This window comes from Erinaceus europaeus, chromosome 3, assembly GCF_950295315.1.
Source record: "Erinaceus europaeus chromosome 3, mEriEur2.1, whole genome shotgun sequence".
Classification (NCBI taxonomy): Eukaryota; Metazoa; Chordata; class Mammalia; order Eulipotyphla; family Erinaceidae; genus Erinaceus; species Erinaceus europaeus.
The window spans coordinates 53,935,450-53,961,687 of NC_080164.1; the positions used below are offsets into that span (position 1 = coordinate 53,935,450).

The window sequence follows — 26,238 nt, forward strand, 5'->3', positions numbered from 1 at the left end:
GAGGAGCTCCAAGACTCCTCACTGAGATAGATGCGTTAGCATTCATGGTTCGCCAAGGGAGAAATAGGTCTGTGCAGGTCTTAGGGAAAGAACCGGATTTAATCATTCTGCCCTTTTCTCTCACAGATACAGAGTGGCTTATACGCCATCATTCCCGCTTTGCCATAAGCTTCGTGGGGTTTCCAGGACAAATAGATAACCATTTTCCCTCTAATAAATTGATAGCTTCTTTACCTCTTCTGCCTCTACTAGCACCTAAACTTTTCTCTCGGGATCCCATTCCCTCTGCTCCTACAATCTTTACTGATGGCGGAAAAAGGGGAGCTGCTGCCCTTATATATTACCCAGACAAACAATCTCCTAAACCTCTCTTTACTGAGCTTCCTGATAATTCCCCTCAGTACAAAGAACTTTATGCTGTTTTTCTTGCACTAAAAGCTGTACCAGAATCCTTCAACCTTTTTTCTGACAGTGTGTATACTGTTAACTTACTTCCATGGCTTGCTCGTTCGTATGTGAAAATTGATGACAACCCACTTTCCCCTCTCTTGATTCAAATCGCCTCTATGCTCTGTTCTCGAACCCAACCACTGTATATTCAACACCTTCGCTCCCACAGCCCTCTTCCTGGTTCCCTGTCCAAAGGGAATGCCGCAGTTGACCGCCTTGCCTCCACAGGAACTTTCCCAGTCTCTGTCTCTGATCCTGCTAATTTTCACTCTCTAACCCATGTTAATCTTAAAGGCCTTCAAGCTCGATTCCCTGATGTTCCTGTATCACAGTTAAAACATATCCTCGCTACATGCTCTTCTTGTGCAAGTCTCATAAAGACACCTGCTATCCAGACAATTGGGGTTAATCCCCGAGGTTTAAAAGCTAATGCTATTTGGCAAATTGATGTCACCCACATACCAAACTTTGGCAAACAAAAATATGTGTTTGTCTCAATTGATACCTTTTCTAAATTTATGTGGGCTACAGCTCAGACAGGAGAAAGTGCTAAAAAGCTTGTAAGCCATATGCTCTCTTGTTTTGCCGTTATGGGGGTCCCATTATTTTTGAAAACAGACAATACACCTATGTTTACAAGTAAACAATTTAAAGATTTTTGTTCCCTCTGGAATATTACTCATACCACGGGCATTCCCTACAATCCACAGGGACAAGGCATTGTCGAGAGGGCCCATCAAACTCTGAAGGCTCAACTAAATAAAGATAAAGGAGGAACATATCCCCCAAATATCCAGCTAGCAAAAGCCTTAACTACGTTAAATCTCTTTAATATTTACAATAACTCAGCCTTACCCCCTATTATTCTTCACTGGCAAACACCATCTACCCTCCCATCTATTAAGGTCAAATGGAGAGACCCACTCGATAAAGTTTGGAAAGGGCCTGACCCATTATTGACCATGGGAAGGGGTTTCGCATGCATTTTCCCTCAAAATTTCTCTAAACCTGTCTGGGTTCCTGCCCGCCATGTCCGACAATACCCGCAGGATGGCGCTGTTATTCCTGAAGAACAAGAAATAACACAAGAGGACCAGATGCAGGATACATCCCAGGATCCATAATATGGCATGGCAGAACCTACAAAAGTTGGCTCACAGAGCCCTCTCTCCTACCCCTTCCCTGAATGTCTTATGTTATGAATGGCCAGTTGTGTTTTGTGAGTGAGTGTGCTGAATGACCAAAAATTTTTTGTATGACCCATCTGCTCAGAAGTACTCTAAATGTTAAAACCATTGTTACTAACATGCATTAACTCTCTAAGTAACCTGAGTCTGCTTATAGTCCAAAGTCAATTATAGTAAACCTCTAACTTGTTACAAGTTTTATTGTTTTTCACAAGTAAGTGATTACAACTATCAAGCCTTCATATGAGGAATCATCTGTTCATACGGTAAGGTATTAAACTGTAAGAAGTTCCTCCATATCCAACCTATGTGAATTAGCAACATTCACATATTCTTGTAAACTTAACTGGTGTATCTTGTCTTGCCACCATAGGCCTGCCTTTGTCAGCCAACAATTTAAAGATGTTTCTCTTTATAACATCACCCATGCCACGGACATCCTTTACTACCCCCAAAGACAAATGGCTGTTCCCCTGGACATCACATTCACTGACTGCTTCCCTTAGACTTGAGATATGCTCCTACCTCTTCATATCAATGGATACATTCCCCCTTCCTTACCTGTATACCCTTAGTTGTGGGACCCTAGCTTGTTTTACTTCTTCTGCTCACAATAGGTCCTATAATTCCTTTTTTTTTCAACATTTTAAATTTATTTATTAATGAGAAAGAGAGAAAGAACCAGACTCACTCTGGTACATGTGCTGCCAGGGATCGAACTCAGGACCTCATGCTTAAGAGTCCAAGGCTTTAGTCACTGCATCACCTCCCGGACCACAGTCCTATAATTCTTAACAAGCTCATGGCCTTTTGCAGCAACAGATTGATGCCATAAAGATGCAACCTATACAAAGTCACTATCATAGGCTGGACATGGCAGAATATTGAGTTGCTGTGGAGGATTTGCCCCCCTCCATCAGAACGTCCACCATGTAGAGGGCTGGCTAGCCAATGACGGGTAAGAGGAAACTAGTGCTATCCAGTCAACCTAAGACAGGGCATCTGGTACTACTGGGCAAAAATGACCAGGTGTTCCAATGACGGGTAAGACGGAAGGCTGATCCCCAACCTAAGACAGGCACAGTCCACCCTGCCACAAAACAAAGTCCGCCAAACATCAAAACATGATATAAGACAGGGGGACATGTGGGGAGCCACATGTGCCCTCAAGGTTGCTATTGGCATGGCCATAGAGTTTATGTTAAAAGATAGTTCCTGGGAATCGGGTGGTGGCGCAGCGAGTTTAGCAAGAACTGGCTTGAGGATCCCAGTTTGAGCCCCCGGCTCCTCACCTGCAGGGGAATCACTTCACAGGCGGTGAAGCAGGTCTACAGGTATCTTTATCTCCCTCTGTCTTTCCCTCCTCTCTCCATTTCTCTCTGTTCTATCCAACAACCACAATATCAGCAATAACAACAATATAATTACAACAAGAACAACTAGGGCAACAAAAGGCAAGATACAAGATACAAAAAAAAAAAAAAAAGGGATAAGATAGTTCCCTCTTCCCTACACCTTAGAGTCTTTGTTAAAAGATAAGGTCTTTTTCCCCATGAATCACCCAGGACCTTCCAGATAAACGGCTGACTACCATGACAAATAATATAAAATATAATCATAAATGAATAGGAAAGATACATCCCCCAATACTCAGTTGGTCAAGGCACCAAACCTCTTCTTCTATAAAGCATTCAAATCAGATGCCCTGCTAACCACAAGAAGCAGATTGTTTGTGTTTCTTTCACAGGAATCCCGGAAAAAAAACATCTGAACCCCTGCACACCCTGACGTCACTCACTAGATGGCACGACTACCGTGGCACACCCCCCGAAACCCTAGATGTCACTCAACGCGATCTGAGGAATCTGATTCGCAGACTCCAAGGACAGAACCTTTTTACTGCCTGTCTGCCTTTCCTGCTTTTGCTTTGACCTGTCACGTTTTGGCGGTTCCAGCTCACAATCTACAGAAAAGCAGAATTCCAGAGGCTGACCTTCCTCATGCAGCATTTCATCCCCTGCCATTTCTCCCCCTAGTCACCTACTTTGGACTGAGACTTCTATCGGACTTGCTGGTATACCCTTTGGACACTTTAGACAATTTTACAGCAGCTTCCTTCCCTTCACGTTGCTGGTTTTTCATAGACTGATCCTGAGTAATTCAGACTTTACAGACTGTTGCCTTGAGGACTATACAATGCCAAATAGCCCCTCTGTTTGGTGGGTCATGCCTCCCGCCTCCCCCTCATTATGTACCCTTGCCCCTTTCCCCACCCAAACAGGGAATGCTCCTTTACACACCAATCCTTCCCTTCACACCACACTGGCTTTTACTTCTCCCCTTCGTGTCCCTTCCTATTTTGTTATGTCATGTAGGCTTATGCCCAAAAGGTTTCTGCCCCATGATAGTCTTTTATAGACTTTGTACATCTTATGCTATTACTAGGTAGAAAGATAGAAAAGATGTAGAGATATTGTGAAGAGATGGTTGAGCAGGCTGCGCTTAAACCTATGAGATGAGTCTCTCCAGGTAAGTCTCTCTCTCTAAAGAGGGGTTGAGCACAGGAGGACGCATAAATCTCACAAGGTTGGCAGCCATTTAAGCCTTCCCTCCTCCACAGAAAGTCCTACATCTTCCCACCCGAGCATGGCATTCCTCTAAAACATTTAAGCCTGCTCCATTTTTCTTTACTGTGTCCATTTAGATATAAAGGGATAGGAGGAGATGTTGCTGAGGACTTATTCTGATGCAGTCTCCGCCCCCAGGTTTTTCTATGCTCCGCTAAATCCTAGAGTGCCCCCTTTCAACCAATCCTGGCTCCGCCCCCAGGTTTTTCTATGCCTCGCTAAATCCTAGAGTGCCCCCTTTCAACCAATCCTGGCCCTACACGTCACCCCTGGTTGTCGCTCAATAAAAAGCCCCCTCACCCCTCCCCTCTCGCTCTCTGGGCTCTCGGCTCTCCCTCTCTGAGGTCTCGCTCCCTGCTCTCCCCCCGTGGTCGGCCATTGCTGGCTGGCTCCACGTGGTCTGAACCAAACTCCCCCCCCATCCTATAATAAAGATCTGTGTACCCCTTTGCTCTGGACGTCCGCTCTCTTCTCCGCGGTGCAGCCCGACACCAGACCGCCTCAACAACAAGTAGTGCAATCTGTTAGTGCTCGATACTAATACTCTGGTGGTAGGAACGGTGTGGAATTATACTCTTGTTGAAATGTAATTTTGCAAATCAATATTAAATGACTAATAAATTTATTTTTTATTTTTACTTTTTATTAAAATATTTTATTTTCAAGAGAGATGCAAAGAGAGAGAGAGAGAGACAGAGAAATGCCAGAGCACTGCTCAGCTCTAGTTTATGGTGGTGCAGGGGACTGAACCTGGGACTTTGGAGCCTCAGGCATGAGAGTCTCTTTGCATAACCATTATTCTATCTACCCTGCCCCTAATAAATTTTTTTTTAAAAAGGAAATGACTGGTTGCTAAGCATATCATTTAATCAATGAAGCCCCTTTATCTCTAAATTTCTTTTTGTCTCTAATGAAAAGAAAAAAGAAAAGAAAAAGCCATCAAGAATGTAGATTCCAAGTGTAGTCATTGAGCTTCAGCAACAACTCTGGTGACAATGAAAACAACAAAGAAAAGAACAACAAACTAATCTTGATATAATATACCCAAATCAAGAAGTACTATAAATTTGCAGGTTTCCTAACATATAAGCAATATAGTAATATAATAAATTCACCAGCATTTTCACATATTTAACTCATCAGAAGTGACTAAAAATGACTTATCTCAAAACAAGTTTTATTAAGAGTAAGTTCCTACCTTAGGAGATGTAGAGAGATCTCTTGCTGAAGGAACAACTGTGTTTTCATTTAGCACTCCTGTCTGAGGTGAAGTGGCTGGTGGAGCTGGGGCTTTTCTTTTCACTCTCCTTTCATTTTCTAGTTCTTGAATTGCATTTACCAAATTATTTGGAGGAGGAGTCGGTTTAGGCTCATAAAAAGGATTTGATCTAAATGAAAGAAGAGTTAATGTTAAATGACTCTCAAAAGTGATTTATTCCCAACTAAAATCATAATGGTCAGTTATAAAACTAAGAAACACAGAAAAAAGATAAGGAAAACATCCCAACAGTGACATTTTATAATATGGAATTATAATTAGTAGGCTCTTTTTAATCATTTACAATAAAATTTTTCCTTTTTTATTTTTTAATATTTATTCCCTTTTGTCGCCCTTGCTGTTTTATTGTTGTAGTTATTATTGTCATTGTTATTGATGTCATTGTTGGATAAGACAGAGAGAAATGGAGAGAGGAGAGAAAGAGAGGGGGAGAGAAAGACAGACACCTGCAGTCCTGCTTCACTGCCTATGAAGCGACTTCTGCAAGTGGGGAGCTGGGGGCTCTAACCGGGATCCTTAAGCTGGTCCTTGCACTTTGATAGCAAGCTTAAGCTACTATTATTACTTAATAATAATAGTGGCTTAAGCCTGTGCTTAAGCCACTGTGATACTGCCTGACTCCCAATTTTTCCCTTTTAAAAAGTATTTTTTTGTGTCTGGAGAAGAAGCTCAATGGGTACCATTTAGGACTTGTACCCCTAATTTCCTGAGTTCAGTTCTCAGCCCTGCTCTGGTCTCTCTTTCAATAAACAAATAAAGCTTTAAATGCAGGGTGAAACTTAGACTAGTTGTAGTCTATTGCTATAGAATCAGTAACTCTACAGTGAGGAGGTAGGAGGGATTTGATAAGGTGTTCATGATCCAGTGCAAGATGGTGGAGGAAGACACCAATTTGTGCTATCAATGCAGTACACAGGTAGCAGAGGGAAAGAAGAAACAATACTCACTACTGTCTTGTACATCATTATTTACCCCAGTATAGTGATTTTAAAAATAAAATAAAACACAACAAAGGCAAGAAAAGGGAAAAGAAATATTTTAAAAAATGATAAAAAAATAAATAAAACAAATGTATATTTTAAAAAGGTTATGGTCTGCTTTATCACATATAGATTCATATATATATATACATATATATATAATTTTCCTTTTTGTTGCCCTTGTTTTTTAATGTTGTTGTAGTTATTATTGTTGTTATTGATGATGTTGTTGTTAGATAGGACAGAGAGAAATGGAGAGAGGAGGGGAAGACAGAGAGAAAGAAAGACACCTGCAGACCTGCTTCACTGCCTATGAAGCGACGCCCCTGCAGGTGGGGATCCCGGGGCTTGAACCAGGATCCTTAGCAGGTCCTTGTGCTTCGCGTCACGTGCGCTTAACTTGCGCTACCGCCTGACTCCCACACATACAGATTCTTAAGAAAATGTTTATAACAACAGTAAATCCTTTGTTTTCTCCATAGGCAAGGAAAAAAATCATTAAGATAAACAATGTTCTGTTTTTTTTTCTACTCTTCTGTCCTCCCAATATACTTTTTTCTTTTTGCATTTCAGTCTTTCCTGTTATTAAGTTCTCTTATTATTAAGAAAAATCCTTTAGAAGTTCAAGTATGTTTTTTTCAACCACTAAGTTCAGCCAGCACTGAAAATTTCAGCCTTACACTTAAATGATAATTTAGCTGTCAATTCATTTCAGCACTTTGAAGATATTAGTTTACATTCTGTCCTGTCATGTTCTTTGTTTCATTTTTGTTGCAACTAAAATCATATCTAGGGAGTCGGGCTGTAGCGCAGCGGGTTAAGCGCAGGTGGCGCAAAGCACAAGGACCGGCATAAGGATCCCGGTTCCAACCCCGGCTCCCCACCTGCAGGGGAGTCGCTTCACAGGTGGTGAAGCAGGTCTGCAGGTGTCTATCTTTCTCTCCTCCTCTCTGTCTTCCCCTCCTCTCTCCATTTCTCTCTGTCCTATCCAACAACGACAACAACAATAATAACTACAACAATAAAAAATAAATAAAATATAAAGTTAAAAAAATCATATCTATTTATAGTTTTGAAAATTTTTACTATGATATGCCTAAGTATGGATTTCTTGGTGCACGCTGGTGAAGGACCTAGGCTGGACTTCAGTGTTCTGCAGAAAATTGAGAAATTAAAAAAAAAAAAAAAAAGAAAATGGAGAATTTTTTAAATTTTTTATTTAAGAAAGGATTAATCAACAAAACCATAGGGTAGGAGGGGTACAACTCCACACAATTCCCACCACCCAATCGAAAATGGAGAAATTTTATATATGCAGCAAAAAATGAATTTATTTTTATTTTTTAAATTGTATTAGTGATTTAATATTGATTTACAAAATTACAAGAAACAGGGGTACAAGTCCACACTGTTCCCACCACCAGAGTTCTGTATTCCCATTACCTCCATTGTAAATTACAATAGTTCTCCTAAGGTTGCAGATATGGGTTAACTATTACTTTTACAACTATCTGTCTATAGCAAAAAATTAATTTAAACCATTAATCCTCCAATAAAAATAAAGTTTAAAAAGATGGGACAAGGGAGTTGGGTGATAGTGCAGTGGGTTTTGCATAAGTGGCGTCAAGCGCACAGACAGGCATAACGATTCTGGTTCGAGCACCTGGCTCCCCAACTGCGGAGGGGGGGGTCGCTTCACAGGCGGTGAAGCAGGTCTGCAGGTGTCTATCTTTCTCTCCCCCTCTGTCTTCCCCACCTCTTTCCATTTTTCTCTGTCCTACCCAACAACAACAACATCAATAATAACTACAACAATAAAATAAGGGCAACAAAAGGTGAATAAATAAATAAATATTTAAAACAGACAAAATCTGAAAATTTATATTTCATTAGTTTTGAAAAATCATTGGCTATTATCTCATTGCTCGTCTATTTTTTATTTCTTTAGAAAATTTTATTGGGATGCTGGATGGTGGCATGCTTTGTTGAGCACACATGGTACAAGACCCCACTCCTCACCTGCAGAGGGCAAGCATCATGAGCAGTGAAGCTGGTCTCCAGGAGCACCTTTCTCTCTCTCCTTTCTATCTTCCTTTCTTTTCTTTTCTTCTTTCCTCTCTTCCTTTCCCTTTTCAATTTTTCTTTGTCTTATCAAGTAAAAGGAAAAAGCACAAAAAAATGTCCATGGGGGGGGGGGGGCAGGCGGTAGTGCAGCAGGTTAAGTGCACATAGTGTTAAGTGCAAGCACCAGCATAAGAATCCCAGTTTAAGCCCCTGGCTCCCCACCTGTGGAGGGGTTCACTTCACAGGTGGTGAAGCAGGTCTGCAGGTATCTATCTTTCTCTCTCCCTTTGTCTTCCCCTCCTCTCTCCATTTAGCTCTGTGCTATCCAATAACAACGACATCAATAACAACAACAATAACCATAATGTAGTTAAACAAGGGCAACAGAAGGGGGGTAAAAAAGCCTCCAGAAGTAGTGGATTCCTGGTGCAGGCATGGAGCCCCCAGCAGTAACCCTGGAGGCAAAAGAAAAAAAAAGTCCATTGGAAGCAGTAAATTCACTGTGCAGGCACAAAGTCCTAGCAATAGTCATGAAGGCAACAAAAAATAAAATTAAAAAGAAAATCTTATTAGATATATATGTTGAATCATCTTTCTGTTATAATTTCTTTTTGTAATTTACTTTCTATTTAGCCTTTTTTGGGCCATTTTTTAAAAGTTGTCAATAATAGTGGTTTCAAGGTTGTGAGATTATCATTTCCCATTGCATCCACGGCCAAAGTTCGGTGTCACCAGCCTCCCAATAACTAACACAGTAATCACAAAGTCTTAGAGGCAGTTTGTTTACTTTTTTTTTTTGTTCCCATGCTACAATCTGGATAATCCCTTCACATAAATGATACAGTTCATTTTTTTCTCTCTCCATCTGTGTCTAATGCTCAGCTCTCCATGAATTTTAATGTCTTTCTTTTAAAAGATATATTATGTGTGTGTGAGAGAGAATGAAAGACAGATAGGACTAGAACACTGGCATGGGGTGGTGCTTAAGACTGAACCTGTAGCATCTTGGGCCTTGGTCATGGCAAATTGGTATTCTAACATGCTAAACTATCTTCTTGGTCTTTCAAAAAGAATATTACTTTATAAGGTTGTACATACTGTAATACTTTAAGTACAAACATTTAAGTTATAAATTATGCAAATGTATTTATTTTGTAGACACAATCGAATTAGGTGATACATCTATTATCTGATGTATTTGCATACATAACTGTGGTATTTTCTTTTGTCTTCTGACTCTTTTAGTTACTGTTTCCTTGTGTGTTTTGTAATTTTAGACTGTGAGTTCAGAGATTAACCTGAAGAACCTATGTAGTCTAAGCAAGGAGTGCCTCTCTTCAGAGTGTTTGATGCCTGCATTTGCCAAGTATTTTAGGAGTCATTCTGCACATTACTTTCTTAATTTTGGAGTTCCCAGTGCACCGTGCCAACAAAATGTCAATTTCTCATGAGTAGGCCTCTACTCATTACATCTTAAGGAAGAGTTTTCCCACTTTATCTAGAATCTAGGCTCAAGCATAAAGTTTGAAAGTTAACTCCCTATGCAGCTATTAAGAACAATGAACCCAACTATCTGACCCATCTCGGACAGAGCTAGAAGGAATTATGTTAAGTGAGCTAAGTCAGAAAGATAAAGATGAGTATGGAATGATCTCACTCATGAACAGAAGTTGAGAAAGAAGAACAGAAAGGGAAACTAAAAAGCAGGATCTGATTAAATCGAGAGTAGGGCACCAAAGTAAAAACCCTGTGGTGAGGGGGAGGGTGGACATTCGGCTTCCCGGGGCAGCATTGGGGGGGGGCAGGGTGGGTGGGTGGGACGGGACACAGTCTTTTGGTGGTGGGAATGGTGTTTATGTACACTCCTATTAAGGTGTAGTCATATATACCACTATTTAATTAATATGAGAGGGGAAAAATTGATCGTATGTCTCGAACTTTTTAAAACACAGACTGAGTTTTCTTAATACATAGGCTGAGTCTTTGATATGTTGGCTCTCTCAAGTCTAGACCAGGCAGAACAGAAGCAACCGGTAGCACAGCTATATACAAGATGCTGGGTATTATACAGCAAACCCTAACAAAAGGACTTTTCAAAGTTAACCCAATTACCAAATAATGTGATAACAATAACTATCCATTGTCTTCTTGAACCATAAGACAGCAGGAGCCTCATATTTCCACTATAGAGCCTATATTTCCCCCAGTCCTGGAACCTTAGGGTGGGGCCCACTTTCCTGCATATTTCTCTCAATTCATATCAAATAATATTGCATCTACTGATTGCAACCTAATCAACGCAACAAGTGCCACCCCAGCATGCTTCACTTCAGACTGTGTCCAGAGACTTCAGGTGTGGAACGACAACCCTTCAGCTTCATCACTCAGGTGAGACCTTTCCTTTCATAGTATTCTCTAATTCCATTCCAGGTGGTCCACTCCCCAATAAAGTCCCCAAACCTAGATATAGACCAGGTCCCCTGAGATAGAGTATATGTTCACACGTGTCCATAAACCAGGGAAAAATATATACCTGAAAGCAGAAGTACACAAGAGTCTGCAGTGAGTAACCCCCAACACTTCATCTGCACTATTCCAGCCTTTAGGTCCATGATTGTTCAACAATTTGTTTGGCTTTGTATGTTAACTCTCTTTTCAGCCACCAGGTTCCGGATGCCAGCATGATGCCCACCAGACTTCCCTGGACTGAAGACCCCACCAACGTGTCATGGAGCTCCACTTCCCCAGAGCCCCACCCTACTAGGGAAAGAGAGAGGCAGACTGGGAGTATGGATCAACCAGTCAATGCCAATGTTCAGCGGGGAAGCAATTACAGAAGCCAGACCTTCCACCTTCTGCAACCCACAACAACCCTGGGTCCATGCTCCCAGAGCAATGGGAAAGCTATCAAGGGAGGAGATGGGATATGGCGATTGGGTGGTGGGAATTGTGTGGAGTTGTACCCCTCCTATCCTACAGTTTTGTTAATGTCTCCTTTCTTAAATAAAAAAGAAAAGAAAGTTAACTACCTGAGTAGATAAAAATTTTCAATTTAATTATTTATAAATATAAATATCCAGTATAGATGATTATTCTCCCCTTTACATTGAAATAAACTGCTATTCTTGTACTTACTTTTTTACAACACCATGGAATTTCCAATAGACCCATATTCTGCATGTGTAATAATAAAATTTCTGAATCTACAAAGCTAAGAACTAGATCATTTGAATATAATGATTGAATCAAGAAAATTCTACCTACTCATAAGCCTGTATTGTTGACAGTGCTCTCTTTTGACTATGGATATTCTTTAAAACTTAATGGTATCAGATTCACTTATAATAAAAAAAAAACAGCTATGTACATTAACTACTCTGTCAAAGAATTTCTGTATAGATAGGCCATATGAAACTGAGTATCAAGTATATCTAGTCCAGAGATGAAAAATACACTAAAGTTGTGATGTTACTCTCACTGAAACCATTAGTGCCATGTAATACCTCACTGACCTAGAAGATAAACTCAAAATGTTTCTTCTGAGGGTTGGAGATATAACTCCCTGGGTAGGGTACATGGCTTGCTAGGTGCATAGCCCTGCTTCAAGTTCCAGCACCACAAGGGAGTGCTATGGCATCAGGAGCAGCTGTGCTGTTGTGGCATTTTTATCTATCTGAATGAAAACTTGGCCTGTGATTAGCAAAACTATGTATGCAGCTTTATTTTTGTTTGTTTGTTTTTGTTTTGTTTTCCTCCTCATTCTCTGCCTAGGATAGTTGTCTTTAAAGGTATAGAACTGATACCTACAATTGAACCCTATTTTTTGTTCTGCATATTTTTATGTTTTATTTCTCTTGAACAAGATAAAAAGAACAGGAAATAAATGTCTATTTGAAAATCAGCTTTTCAGATAAAAATATCTTTGCTTATAATAATCATGCCATTGTTTAAATATATGCATATCGTGTTTACCATGTACAGAAGAACTTGAGAAAATCAAAGCAAGAAACAATGTAATCTTCAGAAGAAGGTAACTGCTCTTTGAAAGGGGGTAGAGAAAGTATCATATCTATTTTACAATGGAGGGTTTACAAACAACATTACTAACATATATGATGTGCTGATCTTGTGCCAGGCACTGTTTTAAGTGTCTCACACATATAAAGCCATTTAATCTTTAAGTTATGTTGCCTGTACTATGAATTTTGATAGCTCTGTATAACTATTTTTCAAGCTATAAAAGTAGTGCAGAAGGGAATTAAATATAAAGAACTGAAATTTTTTAAAGATTTCTTTTTTAGAAAACAGCAAAACTTAGAATAGAAAGTCTTTTTTTTTCTCTCTCTCTTAAACTTTACCTCTTGCAAACTACTGTTAAATGTTTCCAGATTGAACACATTGAATTTGGTTTAATTGAATTAATTCAGCCATGTGAATTACTTGGGTAACATGTAAAAAAATAAATCTCTGGTTAAATTGCTCAAGAACTAATTAGAGAGAGAGAGAGAGAGCAGATCCAGAGTGGAGAGGGAACATAATTCTTTATTTGCGCAGGCACCTCAGAGCTGGGTGAGAGCATAGTGGTTCGGGCCATGTGGAGCTAACCAAAATGGCCGCCTTGAGCAGCACCCTTTTCTGCGTCTAACTACTAAGGTGAAAACCGGACAAGAGAGAGAGGGGCGGAAAAAGAAGGGCTTTATAGGGCAAAAACCAGGAGTGATGAGCTGGGACAGGATTGGTTGGAAAGGGCACTTAGAGAATATCGTACTAACTCTCACGGGAACTGGCACTAGCCTGAGAGGACATCTGTACAGCAGGTAGCTGCCACAAAAATCATGATCATTAATGAGGCAAGTATGGCTAGTTATAAAATAAAACGTTAGAGGTTATTTAAATTACAAAGGAATTTGTGCATTAAAAAAAAGAACAAGATTCCTTAAAAACAGTCAACTCTTCAGTGTACTTTATTTTAATTAACTAACTATAACTTATTGCCACAAGGGCCTTTTTGTCTGCATGACTGCACTGTTCCAGATAGACTCTCTTATTTTCTTCTAATGAATGTTCTTCTTTTCAGATATAGGATAATAGGGAGAGATAAACAGAGAAGAAGAGTTATTAAAGTATGTCATCAGCATTCATGAAGCCTTCCCTGCATAGTGCTCCCATGTTGTAGCTAGACTTGAACCTGGACCCTTACATGTGACAAAGTATTTGCTCTAATAGGTGACCATCTCCTAGTCCCATTCAGTGGACTTTTTAATGTTAATTTATAAACTTAGTTTTATATAACTTTTTTGAACCATAACTAGTATATGTAGAAAATTACCTTGAAATATCTAATTTTCATGACTATCTGCTTCTAACTACTTAGATATTCTAAACACTTGACTTTAGTATTCAATGAATAGAAAAAGTAACTGGAAATGGAAAGGAAGCAAAGAAGCCAAACTGATTTCCAAAGTTGGTCATCTTCATCAGGAACAACATAATGAACCCTCTTGTGGGCCTCTATAGGATCTTGTGTTTACAACAGTGGTAGAAATTGCCCTACTTTTCGGAGGCAGGCTGGGTCAACATACTCTGCCACTGGAGGAAAGCTGTACCTGAAAAGTGTGCAGCCTAGAATGTGCCTAGCTATGACCATGGAATGTGAGCTCAGACTGACAGGGATGCAGAAGTTACACAAGCTCCTGTGATAAATATGTAGACATAGGCCTGAAGTCAGATCAATGGAGTTTACAGTTAATGGTATTCATATACTTTCCCCAAATTTGGGAGCTTCTCTCTGTCCATATCCAGTTTTCTAGTCCTATCCTCAACTCTGACCATCTTCTCAGACAATACTCCTAGCCTACCTACATGTTAGCTGTTGGGCTCAGGCCAAAATTGGAAAAGTTATGGGCCTCGTGGAATATACCTAAAATAGACTTCCTAGCTCCTTCCAACATGAAGATCCAAAATTTTATCTATTATACTCTTACCTTTTGGTTCCTGATTATTAAACTTTTTTTTTTCTTTTTTTATATCTTAATGCTTTTCGGCCACCAAGTTGCAGATGCTTACCATGATGCCAACTTTACTTCCCCTGCAGATGACCTCACCAATGTGTCCTGGACCCCACCTCCCCAGAGCACTACCAAGAGAGAAACAGGTTGGGGGTAAGGGTCTACCTGTAAACACCCATATCCAGCAGAGAAGCAATTACAGAATCCAGACCACCTACCTTCTGCACCCCAGAAAAATCTTTGGTCCATACTCCCAGAGGGACAAAGACTAGGGAACCTTCTAATGGAGGGGAGGGGATATGGAATTCTGATGGTGGGAATTGTATAGAATTGTACCCCTCTTATCCCACAATCTTGTTGATCATATTAAATCACTTGTAAAAAAAAAAAAAAGCCCCTGTTGTAAAGCTCTGAATGAGTGATCCTATATTTTTCAATGATTTTGTTTTGTAAAAAAAATTATTTTAAAAAATTTAAAATGGCCCATACTAAGACACGTCATAATAAACTATCTGAAAACAAAGTAAAGAAAAGCTAATGTAGGCCACTAGGGATAAGAAAGAAAGAAAAGGGGGCTGGGAAGTAGCGCAGCAGGTTAAACACACAAAGCGCAAAGCGCAAGGACCACATAAAGATCCCAGTTCAGCCCCCCACCCCCCAGGCTCCCCACCTGCAGGGGAGTTGCTTCACAGGTCTGCAGGTGTCTGTCTTTCTCTCTCCCTCTTTGTCTTCCCCTCCTCTCTTCATTTCTCTCTGTCCTATCCAACAATGACAACATCAATCACAATAACAATAATAACCACAACAATGATAAAACAAGGACAACAAAATAAAAAAAAAGAAAGAAAAAAAAAGAATTTGACATACAAAGGCAGAACCATCAGGTTATCTCCAGATTTCTTATCACAAACACTAGAAGCAAGAAAAGAATGGAACGAAATACTCACTGTGCTAAAGGATAAGGATTATTCTATCCTGCCAAGTATGGACGATAAATCAAAACATACAGAAACTGATGGAATTAACCACCTGTCCTGCCTTATAAGAATTATTGAAAGGAGTTCTATGCAAAAATAAGCAAAAAAAAATCTCCAACTCTAAATGAGTTCATCAGTGGTAGAATAGAACTGTAAACACAACATCAACAGCAGAAGCAAGGATATCAGAAAAGTGAAGATAAAATGGACAGAGTAATATAAATAATGTGGGTGAACCAAAGTCAAAAATTAAAAGGCCAAACACTAGACCAGTAATTCTAAAATGCCAATCTTTGCCTTACCTTGGTTGGAACATGAAGTAAAGTGCTGGGTGGGATGAGCCAGGAAGAGAGGGAGGAGTGCTTGTTGACTGCACACATAGGTGAAACTCAAGAGACAGTTTGAAAGGGAGAGCACAGAGTAAAACTTGGACTGGGGGTGGGGTACTGCACCAAAGCACACAACTCTGGGTAAGGAGCAGAAGAGGAGGGACTGCAAGGGTGGGGGGTTGCAGTTCTTGATTAAGGGGGTGACATTATTTTGTACATATCCATAATACAAAGCTGGGGAGCAGAGCCCAAATATAGACAATTGTGCTATAAACTATTAACATCCAAATAAGATAAGAGAAAAAAATAACTCTAGAAAATACAAGTCTTCTATAATAAACAGAAAACAGCTGATAAATTGTCTTCAACTGGATTTGCAGTATCAAGAGACTAGACAGAATTGTGAGAGAGGCAGAGATAACTCAGTGCCATTTCACTATCCATCAGTTTCCTCTGTGCTCCCATGTGGTACTGTGTCTCAAACCCAGGTCTTAGTACTTAGGAAGGCAGTACTTGACTAGATAAGCTATCTCCCAGTCCCTGCAGAAAAACTTTTTAAGGAACACACATATTACTGATGATTGTTTTACATTTTTATACATATGTGGAAGAGACTTTAAAGTGTACTTTTATGTTATGTCAAGCATACCTCAACTTTAAAATACTATTCAAAAAAGGAACTAGAAATAATATATATAATTGTGAACACTGCTTTCTCTTTAAGTCATGTAAATGCTGATTAAGGCATTTAAAAATATTTATTTATACTAAGAAAAATTAAAGATTTAGCATATATTCCTCATTCTGTTGGAATTATTTCTATATTACTGAATAATAAAAATTATTTTACTTTTGTATGATATGAGTAACAGATTAGTTATATCATAAATCATTGTGAGTTAAAATTTTAACTTTTTATCCTAGATTTAAAAATCAGAATAATTTTCTTCTTGGTCATCTTTGGGACTTCACCACACTGGGCTTTTTTCAGATATAATAAGTGAAACAGAGAGCCAAAGAGGAGGGAAGAAGCTACAGCACTGAAAATTTTACTTATTTTTGTCACTATGGTTCTCATATCTTAAATAGCATAGTTCAGTGGCTCTACTTTGTACTTCCTTCAGTGCAGTGGGCGGCTGAGTTTAAAGTTGGGTCATGAGCATGACAAAAGTAGCAGAGTAGCCAGATTAGCTCTTTTACAGGTCCTATGCAGAATGATTTTAAAAGCCATTATTCACTGTTTACAAAATTATTTATTCAGGGATAAATTACATAAGGAAAGTGAAAGTTGCTTATAAGACAGGACTAACAAAAATACTGAAAAAAAAAAAAGGTTAGGGAAGGTATACAGCAAGAACTATTATGTTTTCTTCTCAGTATGAAAATCTAATAAAGCAAGCATGCAACTTCTTTGAATAAAATTCAATGCAAACTTTTTTTGAGGGCACAGCCAAACTAGAAATGATTCCACACACACACACAAAAAAAAAACTTCACATTTACTTTGAAAAAACAAACAAACAAAAATTACTACTCCTTTATCAGGTTTTATATGTGTTAAAATGGAGCGGCTGTTTAGACCAACAAAACATGGGAAACCTGGAAAAACCACGTGAGTGTGAAGTGTAAAAAACACATGCCAAAAGTATTGAAGGTTGAATATGTTCTCTTGGTGCTAAGGTTCTGAAGGTTATTTTACATATCAAGAGACTCAGCACTACTTATTTGTGATAGTTTTAAGTCAGAGGATGCAGAGACTTTGGTAATGGAAGATGACTCATACAGGCTTTTCACTTGATGAAAGGTCATAAGTTTATTATTGAAGCAAGAATGAATTTTATAAGATTTCTGCTCCTTAAGTTGCACCTACAAATTTTTGGAGAGAAAAGACTAAGTACTATGATTGATATACAGTTCTTTCTGGACAGGCACATTAGTTGACGAGCAGTCTTTAGAATTTATGTCTGTTTTCACATCTTTAAAGAAAAAAAAAAACTGGAGTGTTTATAGGCTTCCTCTGGTAACCTCAGATGATTGAGCAATTTAGAATGCTCTTTATTCATGAGAAACTTGTAAAGACTGTGGCTTTCATGTAGAAAAAATAATGGTCAAAAGGAAACACCCTGTGATTCTGATTTTCGTTTTTATTAAGCTATTTTAAAAGTTTAAACAAACATTAGATGTTTCTTTAATATGTTTATAGGAGAGAGGGTGTGTATGCATGTTGTGTAATACTCTGCATCTTGGAATGAATGACTGTTAGACTTAAAGTTTGTATTTACATTTAAATTCAAATACTCTAGGTGTGTGGCTCTTACTCAGCACTTATACCACCCATGAGAAATTTTATTCTGATCACACATTAGCTATTTCAAAGAAAACAAATACAATACCTAGCAAGACTTAAGCCAAACTTTTTCAATCCTTATATAGTTATTAATTAGTACTGAAATTTTAACCTTGGCTTGGAATCAGGTGTAGCTTCCCCCTATAGGAAGGGACTGGAGCCTTGAGCTAGGTCCTTAAGCAATATCACCTGTATATTTTATCACCACCTAGATCCCAAATTTGAAAGATTTTCTGATGAAATTTTATGTTTAAGGAAATAACTTTCTTCAAGAGCTAAGTAATGTTCATATGTAAAAAATCCATGTATTTCAAACATGTAAAAAGACTTTTATCATCTCTCTGCAAGAAAATATATAATGATCATTAAAATACTAATTATTTTATAGGTCTCCCCTGTCCAACACTGTTTCCCACCCCCACCCCCATTAAATTTCTGGCATTACCAGGGCTTCATGAATATGTGATTTCATTACTTTGAGGTAACTTCATTCAAAGAGAAAGATTCCACAATACTAAAGTTTCCTCCAGTTCTATAATGACTTCATGTTTTGTTGGGCTCAAACCATGGCAATACAGGTAACCTACCTGATAAGTTCTATTTTTTTTTTTATAGTAATATCACTACTGACACCTGAAAGCCCATGATTTCTAGGTTAGGATCACTCATGTGATACAGTGTTTCTGTTAATAAAGCTAATGATGGCTGGTTTTACAATTTATATGTTATAAAAATATAAACTTTTAATAAAAAATAAATGTAGCTAAAGGATTTTTTTTAGGTACAACTAATAAAGGCATCTACTTTCAAAGTATACTTTGAGAAGTCAGATGTTGTCTCATCCTGTAGAGTGTACACATTACCATGCACAAGTACCTAGGATTACAACCCCAGTCCCCACCTGCAGGGGGGATGCTTTATAAGCAGTGAAACAGAGCTGCAGCTAATCTCCCATTCTCTCTCTCTCTCTCTCTCTCTCTCTCTCTCACTCTTGCTCTCTCCTTCTTATCTCTCATGTTTTAATACAAAAAATGGCTGGCAGAACAGTAGAGCCCTGGCACCTCTAGAGGAAAAAGGAAGTATCCATCAACTTTCCAAACTAAAATAACTAAATACTCCTCCCCAAATATATTTTATTTATTGACTTACTGGACAGAGACAGAGAGAAATTGAGAAAGAAGAGATAGGGAAGGCGAAAGAGTCAACCGCAGCACTGCTTTGTCATTTGTGGGTTTTAAACTAAAGGTATCACGATGCATTATGTGTTCATTCTGGAGGGGTTATTTTTTTCTTAAAAACTTGGTATAGTAACTTTTAGAATCACTCATGTAACTACATACATCAATTGTTCCTTCTTTACTACAGAGTAGGATTCCACTGAATGAAAATATTGCATTTTTTTTTGCTATCCATATGGCCATGGATAAATATTTACATTATTCTTACATGTTGTTACTATATTAAATAAAGCTGTTAAAATATTCTTGTGGACAAATATGGGCATACATCATCTCTTCAACACAGGGAGATTACTAGTATATTGAGTAGAATTCCCACTTCCTGAAATGCAACTGGACACTAACACTCATAAATAAAATTTTGACAATGATAGGGATGCCTTTTTTATTTCTCTTTTTTTCTCATCTTTTTTTTTTTACTTATAAAAAGGAAACACTGAAAAAACCATAGGATAAGAGGGGCACAACTCCACATAATTCCCACCACCAGAACTCCATATCCCATCCCCTCCCTTGACAGCTTTCCTATTCTTTAACCCTCTGGGAGTATGGACCCAAGGTCACTATAGGATGCAGAAGGTGGAAGGTTTGGCTTCTGTAATTACTTCCCCACTGAACATGGGTGTTGACAGGTCGATCCATACTCCCAGCTACCTCTCTTTTTCCCTAGTGGGGCAGGGTTCTGGGGAAGCAGAGCAGCAGGACACATTGGTGGGGTAGAGCCTATATTTCCCCAGTCCTGGAACCTCTAGAGTGGGGCTCACTTTCCTGCATGCTTCTCTCAATTCATACCAAATGATATCGCATCTGCTGATCCCAACCTAGTCAACACAACGTGTACCACTACCACCTCGGTATGCTTCACTTCAGACTGTGTCCAGAGACGTCAGGCATGGAATGTCAACCCTTCAGCCTCATTACTTGGGTGAGACCTTTCCTTTCATAGGATTGTCTAATTGCATTCCAGGTGGTTCACTTCCCAACAAAGTCTCCCAGGTCCCAGGAAATAGGGCATATGTTCACATGTATCCATAAATTAGGGCAAATTATGTATCTGAAAGCCTTTTTATTTTTATTCTCCCAAGGATCAGTGTATGCTATTAGTGTCCAAAGTCAGAAAAATTTTCTGTCATACACTTTATGCAGATTTTTTTTAGTTGTTTAAGACAAGACACTCTGTCCAATCCATCATAGCCATAAGTTAAAAAAAAAAAAAGACTTTTTTGCCTCCAGGTTTATTGCTGGGGCTTGGTGCTAGCACTAGGAACCCACTGCTCCCAGTGGCCTTTTTTTTTTTTTTCCTATTTTATTCAATAGGACAGAGAGAAATTGACAAGTAAGGGGAAGACAGAAAGAGAAAGACAGACACCTACAGACCTGCTTCACCACCTGTGAAGCATCCCTGCTGCAGTTAGGGAGTGGGGGCTCAAACTCTGGTCTTTGAGCATGGTACTGTGTGAGCTTAAGCAGGTGTGCCCTCACCCTGCCCCCATAAAGTTTTTCCAATGCCAGGATTAAACTCAGGACCTCATATTTGAGAGTCCATGATTTTATCCACTGCACCAACTCCTAAGCCACTAGAGTTAATTTTTAATCAACGTCAGAAATTAAACCCAGAGTCTTACACATATACTTTACAGTAAGACAGATCTATGGTCCCATATTTTATTTTTATTAATGATAAGTATGTGTGTATGAGAAAGCACAAATCACTACATTGATAGTCTTCTTTGTTGCAATTATGGGTACCAGGGATCAAACTTAGGACCCCATATATGCCAAGCAGGAATTTTACTTCCTCATTCTGGTAGTGTTTTATTTATTTGTTTTTTAATTATTGCTTTTTATTTGTGACATGGGGGCCTTGAACATGAGTAATTTCATGCTTTGCAACCTCCCCATAGGTCGTCGTCTTCGTCTTCTTCTTCTTTCCTCCTCCTCCTTCTCCTCCCTCCCTCCCTCCTCCTCCTCTTCCTCCTTCTCCTTCTCCTCCTTTTCTCCTTCTCCTCCTCCTTTTCTCCTCCTCTTCCTCCTTCTTCTTTAGAAAAGGAGAGTAACAAGGGAAAAACAGAAAGAGGAGGGGCTGGGTGGCAGCACACCTGGTTAAGTGCACTTGTACAAAGATTTGGGTTCATGCTTTGTGAGGGAAAAAGCTTTACAAGTGGTGATGCAGTATTGAACATGTCTGTTTCTTTCCTCTCTATCACTCCTTTCCCTCTCAACTCCTTGCTGTATCTATCCAATAAATATATAAATAAAGATTGAAGAACAACAACAACAAAAAAGACAAAGAGGAAAAGACACAAAGAACCACTCCATCATTCATGAAGCTCCCCCTGGTGCCATCCATAATCCTAAGTGGTGCCAGGTTCAAGCCCAGGGCCTCATGCATGATTAGGCATCCCCTCTGCAGAATGAACTATCTCACAGTCCTTTTTAAAAGCAGAAAGGGGAATCTGGTACATGATGTTGGAAAAGGACCTAAGTTAGAAGTTAGAGTGTTTTACAAACACCTATCATGGAAAGATGAAAAATTGTACCCATATATGAACAATTGTCTTGTAAAGCATTAACCCCTTCTGAATAAAATGATAAAAGAAACTAAAATACACAGGGAAACAGACTACAATGTACTCCAGAATACACTATGAACACATGCTCCTTCTATCCTCATTCAGGATCTGAGTAAACCTACAACCATAAATACAGTGAATATTTATAGTGAGCTTGTGGTCAACAAACTTCTTAGTCAGGTAAGAACAATAACTAAAATGCAGATGATTTACAATATATCTAAATGTAATCATCTTTTAATCTAATATTTGAACAAGTCACACATTAGATCAACATTATAAATGATCACCTGGTGGGGGTCTGGCAGTAGCACACATTGTACCAAGCTTAAAGACCTGTGCAAGGATCCTGGTTCCAGCTTCTGGCAGCCACCTGCAGGGGTGTCACTTCACAAGTGGAGGAGCAAGTCTGTAGGTATATATCTATCTTTCTTTCTCTACATCACTTCCCATCTCAATTTCTCTCTGTCCTATGGAATTAACAACAACAAGAAAAAGCATGGCTTCGTAGTGCTGGCACCAAGCCTGAGCAACAGGAGGCATTAAAAAAAAAAAAAAAAAAAAGATCACCTGGTTCCCACAGACTCATAATATAATCTTAACTATAACAATCACAGTAATTGATTATTAAAAGGACCATTTGTAGCATGGTTCCTCTGGGAAGACACAGTTGGAATGCTAACCATAGATACCTAGATACCAGGAACACATGCCTCTCATTTGTTAGTTCACAGTGCACAATACTAACATGGAAGATGGTAGACAAACAGGAAATAAAATAATAAAATTCAGATGGGGGATGATATAGATATTAACTTGTAAAATGCATATTCACATGAGAACAGAACTCTTTACCCATCTTAAGGTATATTCATAGAATCTTAAGATTCTATGAAATACAGAGAGTGACCTACGATGATAGCAAGAAGAAGTATACTCACTCGGGAGTCGGGCAGTACTGCAGTGGGTTAAGCACACAAGGCGCAAAATGCAAGGACTGGCTTAAGGATCCCAGTTCAAGCCCCCAGCTCCCCACCTGCAGGGGGAGTCACTTCACAGGCGGTGAAACAGGTCTGTAGGTGTCTATCTTTCTCTCTCCCTCTCTGTTCCCCTCCTCTCTCCATTTCTCTCTGTCCTATCCAACAATGATGACATCAACAACAACAATAACTACAACAACAACAACAACAACAAACAAGGGCAACAAAAGGGAAAATAAATAAATATGAAAAAATTTTTTAAAAAAGAAGCATACTCACTCATCCAACTCTTCTTCAGTTTTAGAACTATCAGCATATAGGTACTTGCTCATGTCCACAGGCCTTATATTCTTTCTTTTTGAAGACTGGGGAGGAGAATCTCTTACAGTCGCAAAGGTGTCTGGCTCATCAAATGGGTTCAAATACTGTGGAGTCTGTACCTCCTTAATGATATCATAGCTATCATTATAAAAAGATTCTTCAGCCTTTTTAGATGAAGTTGCTTCAGTTACTGGTTCTATAAAACAACAGCAAAAGATAAATTATATCAAATTAACAGTATCTAACATTTTTCTCATACTGGCAGTGTTTCCAAAACCGTTGAACATTTAGTTAATAAAATCTGCAGACTGAAAGAATCCCAAACACTAGTATTTCAGAAGATTTGATACCTTTTTTGTCTACCTCTACAGTAGTGCTCCTAAACTGCTAGTTGCATGCTCTTCAAAGTAACATTTTGGATTTGTTAATGCCACTGGAGTCTCTAATAGCATAACAAATTTGAACTTTTAATAGTCATAGGGTACAATACTCCATCATTATTTATTTTATTTCCCTATACAAGACTGTCAACCAAAATTATAGATATTAAACTTGTTTATATTGCATTAAGCAGGCAGTGAAGCTTTCTAATGTTGATCTGATAAAGTAGTTTAGGATAAAGGCCTGAAGTAAGTTAGAACTTGTTTTTTTAGTCTGTAGATTCATCAGAACTTTATAATGGGCCTACCACATGACCCAGCAAGCCCTATTTTAGGTATTTATCCGGGAAAAACAAAAACACTGTTCCAAAAAGACCTATGTATACCAAATTTCATAGCAGCACACCTGGAAGCAACGCTGGTGCCCAACAACAGATGAATGACTATGGAAGTTGTGGTACATACACTCAATGGAGTTCTATGGAGCTGTTAAAAATGAAAAGGTTAGCTGCAGTAAGGTAGCGCAGTGGGTTAAGTGCACATGGCGCAAAGTACAAGGACTGTCTTAAGGATTCCAGTTCAAGCCCCCAGCTCCCCATCTGCAGGGTAGTGGCTTCACAAGAGGTGAAGCAAGTCTGCAGGTGTCTGTCTTTCTCTCCCCGTTTCTGTCTTCCACTCTTCTCTTGATACCTCTGTCCTATCCAACAACAGCAATAACAATAAGTGCAACAAAAATGGGAAAGAATGGCCTCCAGGTACAGTGGATTCGTAGTGCTGGCACTGATCCCCAAAGATAACCCTGGAGGCAATATATATATATATGAATATGATAAGGTCATCTTTGCAACAGCATGGTCAGAACTCAAAAGGTATTATGTTGAGTGAGATAGGCCAGAAAAACAGACAAAGACTAATACCAAATGGAACTTAAGAACAAAATATAGTAAAAGAAAACACAAGATAAAACTTAGACCAGGTGTGGGGCACTGTACCAAAGCAAAAGACTCTGGGGAAGAAGTGAAAGGACAGGATGAAAGGACACTGGGATTGTGTTGTGTCTCCTAGAAATATATCAGGGGAGTGGTTGTTCCTATGTTGTAAAGACTATAATGTAAGCCATTAACCCCCCCACCAATAAAAAATATACAAAATAAAGAATTTATGGGTTTTTCGTTGTTGTTTTGCCTCTAGGGTTATTGCTGGGGCTCGGTGCCTACACTACGAATCCACTACTCCTGGAGGCTGGTTTTTGTTGCCCTTGTAGTTATTTGTTGTTATTGCTGTTGTTGTTGGGCAGGACAGAGAGAAATTGAGAGATGAGAAGACAGAGAGGGAGAGAGAAGACAGACAATTGTGGACTTACTTCACCACTTGGGAAGTGACCTCCTTGCAGGTGGGGAGCCGGGGCTGAACGGGGATCCTTACTTCGGTCCTAGCGCACTTCACTCCATGTGTGCCTAACCCACTGTGCTACTGCCCAGCCCCCAAGAATTTCTGTTTTTTAAAAGAACATAAATAGATTACAGTATGAAATGGTCTTTGATAGTTAAACAGAGACCACACAAGGATCTGAAAATTCATTCAATATTATATCAAAAACATACATGTCACTGAATGTATTATCATAAAGTTTACATAAAACAATTTTCTGTATGCTTTAGATAAGCCTTTATGTTCTTAATGAGCTGTTGCATATTTTCACTGCAACTTGGATTTAATCAATACTGTATGTAATAATGTAAATGAATACCAAGAATTTTCAGGTTAAAAATGTTCATTAAAAGCTGTGAGAAAATCCCTAGAGAGAGCAGTCTGGAGAGCTCTTAGAACCTACCCTATGACCCTGCAATTTCTCTCCTGGGGATATATCCTAAGGAACTCAACACACTCATCCAAAAAGATTTGTGTATACCTTTGCTCATAGCAGAATAATTTGTAATAGCCAAAACCTGGAAACAACTCAAGTGTCCAACAACAGATGAGTGGCTGAGTAAGTTATGCTATATATACATAATGGGATAATACTCAGCTATTAAAAATGGTGAAGGAGCCAGGTGGTGGCACACTGGGTAAGTGCTCACATTGCATACAGTTCACAAGGACCCAGGTTCCAGCCCCTGGTCCCCACCTGCAGGGTGAAACTTTCACAAGTGGTGAAGCAAAGCTGCAGGTGTCTCTCTGTATCTCTCAATTTTCCCCATCCCTTTCAATTTCTTTCTGTCTCTATCCATTTATAAATAAATAAATAAATAAATAAATAAATAATTTTTAAATGGTGAATTTACCTTCTTCACCCCATCTTGAATGGAGCATGAAGGAATTTTGTTAAGTGAGATAAATCAGAAACAAAAAATTGAATCACTACATTTCACCACACACAAAAATAAACTTCAAATGGATCAAGAACTTGGATGTTAGATCAGAAATTAGCAAACACTTAGAGGAAAATATTGGCAGCACTCTTTTCCAACTAAGTTTTATAGGCATCTTCAATGACG

At 38.9% G+C, this 26,238-nt stretch overlaps 1 protein-coding gene across 7 annotated transcripts in view; it reads right to left on the reverse strand.

The window, feature by feature from the left end:
- Positions 1-26,238, reverse strand: part of EHBP1 (EH domain binding protein 1) — a 406,607-nt gene that overhangs the window by 172,669 nt on the left and 207,700 nt on the right. For all 7 annotated transcript variants that reach the window (XM_060187205.1, XM_060187206.1, XM_007539625.3 and 4 more), the window contains 2 exons: positions 23,319-23,556; positions 5,463-5,652 (listed from right to left, as the gene is read on the reverse strand). In XM_060187205.1, the coding sequence (XP_060043188.1) occupies positions 5,463-5,652; positions 23,319-23,556 (428 nt within the window). The remainder of the gene's footprint in view (positions 1-5,462; positions 5,653-23,318; positions 23,557-26,238) is intronic.